Raw genomic sequence first — 3968 nt, 5'->3', positions numbered from 1 at the left:
CTCTCAAGTGAGTTATGGAAAAAAACCTCTATCTTCAGAGCTTTCTAGATTTGGGAATTGAGAGTGAGAAATTGTGGACGTGTATTACGAAATATTCCTTCATAGAATGTCATCTACTCTTTAGGGAAGGCAATGAAACATATTTAAACCTACCAAATATGTTAAATCAATTAATTTTCAAATAATATTATTCAATAGATACTTGTCCAATGAGGAATAAACACAGTTATTTAAACAGTGACAATTACAGGGAGATTTGATATAATAGGCTACATCCTGTTAGCGGACATTAAGAATGGCCGAAGGCTTGGAGACTTCCCTGGTGGTCCAGCGGTTAAGACTCCACACTCCCAATGCTGGGGGCTTGGGTTTGATCCCCAGTCAGGGAACTAGATCCCACATGCATGGCGCAACTAAGACCCAGCATAGCCAAATAAATAAATAAATGCATATTTAAGAAAAATAAAAGAATGTCCAAAGGCTCGACAGTGATTGGTGGACAACTTATTTGCAAACAATCAACAAGAGCCAATATGTTATACAGCCAACCCACTGCTTGTTAGTGGCAACATATCAGCTATGAAAATATCCTTGATTAATTCAAGGTTGATTTCAAAGAATCTCAGGATTGGAATCACTTTAAAATCACTGTAGTCCAACCACCTCTTAGAGCAAAGAATCTTCTTATCCTTAGGTCACCAACCCCTTAAAGTTACAAAAGAAAAAAAGAAAAGGGAAAAAAGGTTATGATCTTCACCCCAGAAAGATGCACATGCATGATAAGTATCACAATCATTTCCAAGGGATCTACCGACCCCGAGTTCAGAATTCCTGCCTAGATGCTTGCCATATTTGAAAAGAAAGCTAACGTTTTATAATTTCACAGCAATCTTACTACCCTGGAGCGCTTCTATATTTTAAGTTGCTCATAAATTGACTGTGGTCATATGTTTCAATGGCTTCTGTGACATTTATCTCAACTTATGATTTTCTATGCAATATATTTTTTTTTTTTTTTTTTTTTTTTTTGCGGTACGCGGGCCTCTCACTGCTGTGGCCTCTCCCATTGCGGAGCACAGGCTCTGGACGCACAGGCTCAGCGGCCATGGCTCACGGGCCCAGCCGCTCCGCGGCATGTGGAATCTTCCCGGACCGGGGCACGAACCCGCGTCCCCTGCATCGGCAGGCAGACTCTCAACCACTGCGCCACCAGGGAAGCCCAAGATAAATATTTTTGAACTCACTGTGACCCTTTGTTTTAACCATAAAGGTTGAAAAGAGGAAACATAATGACATTTTTTGGCTTTTCTTTTTGTATTTTTACATCCCATATCACACATAACTCAGACGGGGGAAAGAAAGAAAAAGAAATCCTCGATATACCACTTTTAGCCTCCTGGTCTGTCACGGAGCCCAGACCTGCCGCAGCTGGCACGGGAGGACACGCTTTCCCTACCATCATGCCCCGAAGCGTGTTAGCCATAGGCCCTGACTCCGGAAGCAGCGTTCAGGTATTTTCTTATCAGGCAGCGCGGCGCCGCCTCAGCGGAAGAGCGGGCTTCCAGGCCGCAGCGATCAAACCCCGCCCCCCACCTCACGTAGTTGGAGGTTTCCAGAAGCGCTAGCATCACCGCGCCGCGCAATTCTCGGTGGTCCGAGCGCGTGTCTGCTGCCTCGTATTTCCACCATTTACCAGTCATGATAAGCGCCAGCCGAGCCGCAGTAGCCCGTCTTGTCGGCGCCGCAGCCTCCCGGGGCGCCCCAGCCGCCCGCCACCAGGATGGCTGGAATGGCTTTAGTCAAGAAACTTTTAGAATTGTTTCAAGGCGGGACTATGCATCAGAAGCGATCAAGGGAGCAGCTGTTGGTACTGATTTGGGTACCACCAACTCCTGTGTGGCAGTTATGGAAGGTTAACAAAGCAAAGGTGCTAGAGAATGCTGAAGGGGCCAGAACCACCCCTTCAGTTGTAGCCTTTACAGCAGATGGTGAGCGACTTGTTGGCGTGCCGGCCAAGCGACAGGCTGTCACCAACCCGAACAACACATTCTATGCTACCAAGCGTCTCATTGGCCGGCGATAGGATGACCCGGAAGTTCAAAAAGACATTAAAAATGTTCCTTTTAATATTGTCCATGCCTCTGAAGGCGATGCCTGGGTTGAAGCTCATGGAAAACTCTATTCCCCGAGTCAGACTGGAGCATTTGTGTTGATGAAGATGAAAGAGACTGCAGAAAATTACTTGGGGCATACAGCAAAAGATGCTGTGATCACTGTCCCAGCGTATTTCAGTGACTCTCAGAGACAGGCCACTAAGGATGCTGGCCAGATATCTGGACTAAATGTGCTTCGGGTAATTAATGAACCCACAGCAGCTGTTCTTGCCTACGGTCTAGACAAATCAGAAGACAAAATCATTGTCGTATATGATTTAGGTGATGGAACTTTTGATATTTCCATGCTGGAAATTCAGAAAGGAGTATTTGAGGTGAAATCCACCAATGGAGACACGTTTTTAGGTGGTGAAGACTTCGACCAGGCCTTGCTGCGTCACATTGTGAAGGAGTTCAAAAGAGAGACAGGGGTTGATTTGACCAAAGACAACATGGCGCTTCAAAGGGTTCGGGAAGCCGCTGAGAAGGCCAAGTGTGAACTCTCTTCATCTGTGCAGACTGACATCAATTTGCCACACCTTACGATGGATGCTTCTGGGCCCAAGCATTTGAATATGAAGCTGACCGGGGTTCAGTTTGAGGGGATTGTTACTGATCTAATCAGAAGGACCATAGCTCCATGCCAAAAAGCCATGCAAGATGCAGAAGCCAGCAAAAGTGACATAGGAGAAGTGATTCTGGTTGGTGGCATGACTAGGATGCCCAAGGTTCAGCAGACTGTGCAGGATCTCTTTGGTCAAGCCCCAAGTAAAGCTGTCAGTCCTGATGAGGCTGTGGCCACTGGAGCTGCCATTCAGGGAGGTGTGCTGGCTGGTGATGTCACAGATGTGCTACTCTTGGATGTCACTCCCCTGTCTCTGGGTATTGAGACTCTGGGAGGTGTCTTCACCAAGCTTATTAACAGGAACACCACTATTCCAACCAAGAAGAGCCAGGTGTTTTCTACAGCTGCTGATGGACAGACTCAAGTGGAGATTAAAGTGTGTCAGGGTGAGAGAGAGATGGCTGGAGACAACAGATTTCTTGGACAGTTTACTTTGATTGGGATTCCCCCAGCCCCTCGTGGAGTCCCTCCGATTGAAGTTACATTTGACATTGATGCCAATGGGATTGTACATGTTTCTGCCAAAGATAAGGGTACAGGACGCGAGCAGCAGAGTGTGATCCAGTCTTCCGGTGGGTTAAGCAAAGATGATATTGAAAATATGGTTAAAAATGCAGAGAAGTATGTTGAGGAAGACCGGCGAAAGAAGGAACGAGTTGAAGCAGTTAATATGGCTGAAGGAATCATTCATGACACAGAAACCAAGATGGAAGAATTCAAGGACCAATTGCCTGCTGATGAGTGCCACAAGCTAAAAGAAGAGATTTCCAAAATGAGGGAGCTCCTCGCTCGAAAAGACAGTGAAACAGGAGAAAACATAAGGCAGGCAGCATCTTCCCTTCAGCAAGCATCATTGAAGCTCTTCGAAATGGCATACAAAAAGATGGCATCTGAGCGGGAAGGCAGTAAACTTTGGAGTCGAAAGGACAACATATTATGATGCTTGGGAGTGAAGGGATTTCCTGAGCTGAAATAGGCAAAACTTCAGTCTTCTACTGTGTTTTTGCAGTACTCTCTATATAATTTCCTGAATGTGTAAATTTCGTGACCATGAGCTAATGATCATTTAACAAGTGATAATTCCCAACAGTACAAAGTTCACAGTGTTCTGTCCCTAGCCTGTCATTCCTTTTCAGCTGCATGTAAAATGGGGGGAAAGATGATTTATCGATCATTCTAAAGATTTAACG

General features: G+C 45.7%; 1 protein-coding gene across 1 annotated transcript; it reads left to right on the top strand.

Annotated features, from left to right (window-relative positions):
• Positions 1–1698: 1698 nt before the first annotated feature.
• On the top strand, positions 1699–3718 carry LOC309971417 (stress-70 protein, mitochondrial-like; the record flags this gene model as incomplete). The annotated part of the gene is given in 3 exon segments (XM_082854417.1): positions 1699–1914; positions 1916–2080; positions 2084–3718. Coding segments are annotated over 3 exon segments (2016 nt in total).
• Positions 3719–3968: the final 250 nt, after the last annotated feature.

Source organism: Leucopleurus acutus (genome assembly GCF_964270905.1).
Source record: "Leucopleurus acutus genome assembly, chromosome: 14".
NCBI lineage: Eukaryota > Metazoa > Chordata > Mammalia > Artiodactyla > Delphinidae > Leucopleurus > Leucopleurus acutus.
This window is presented reverse-complemented; position numbering and strand designations above follow the sequence as displayed.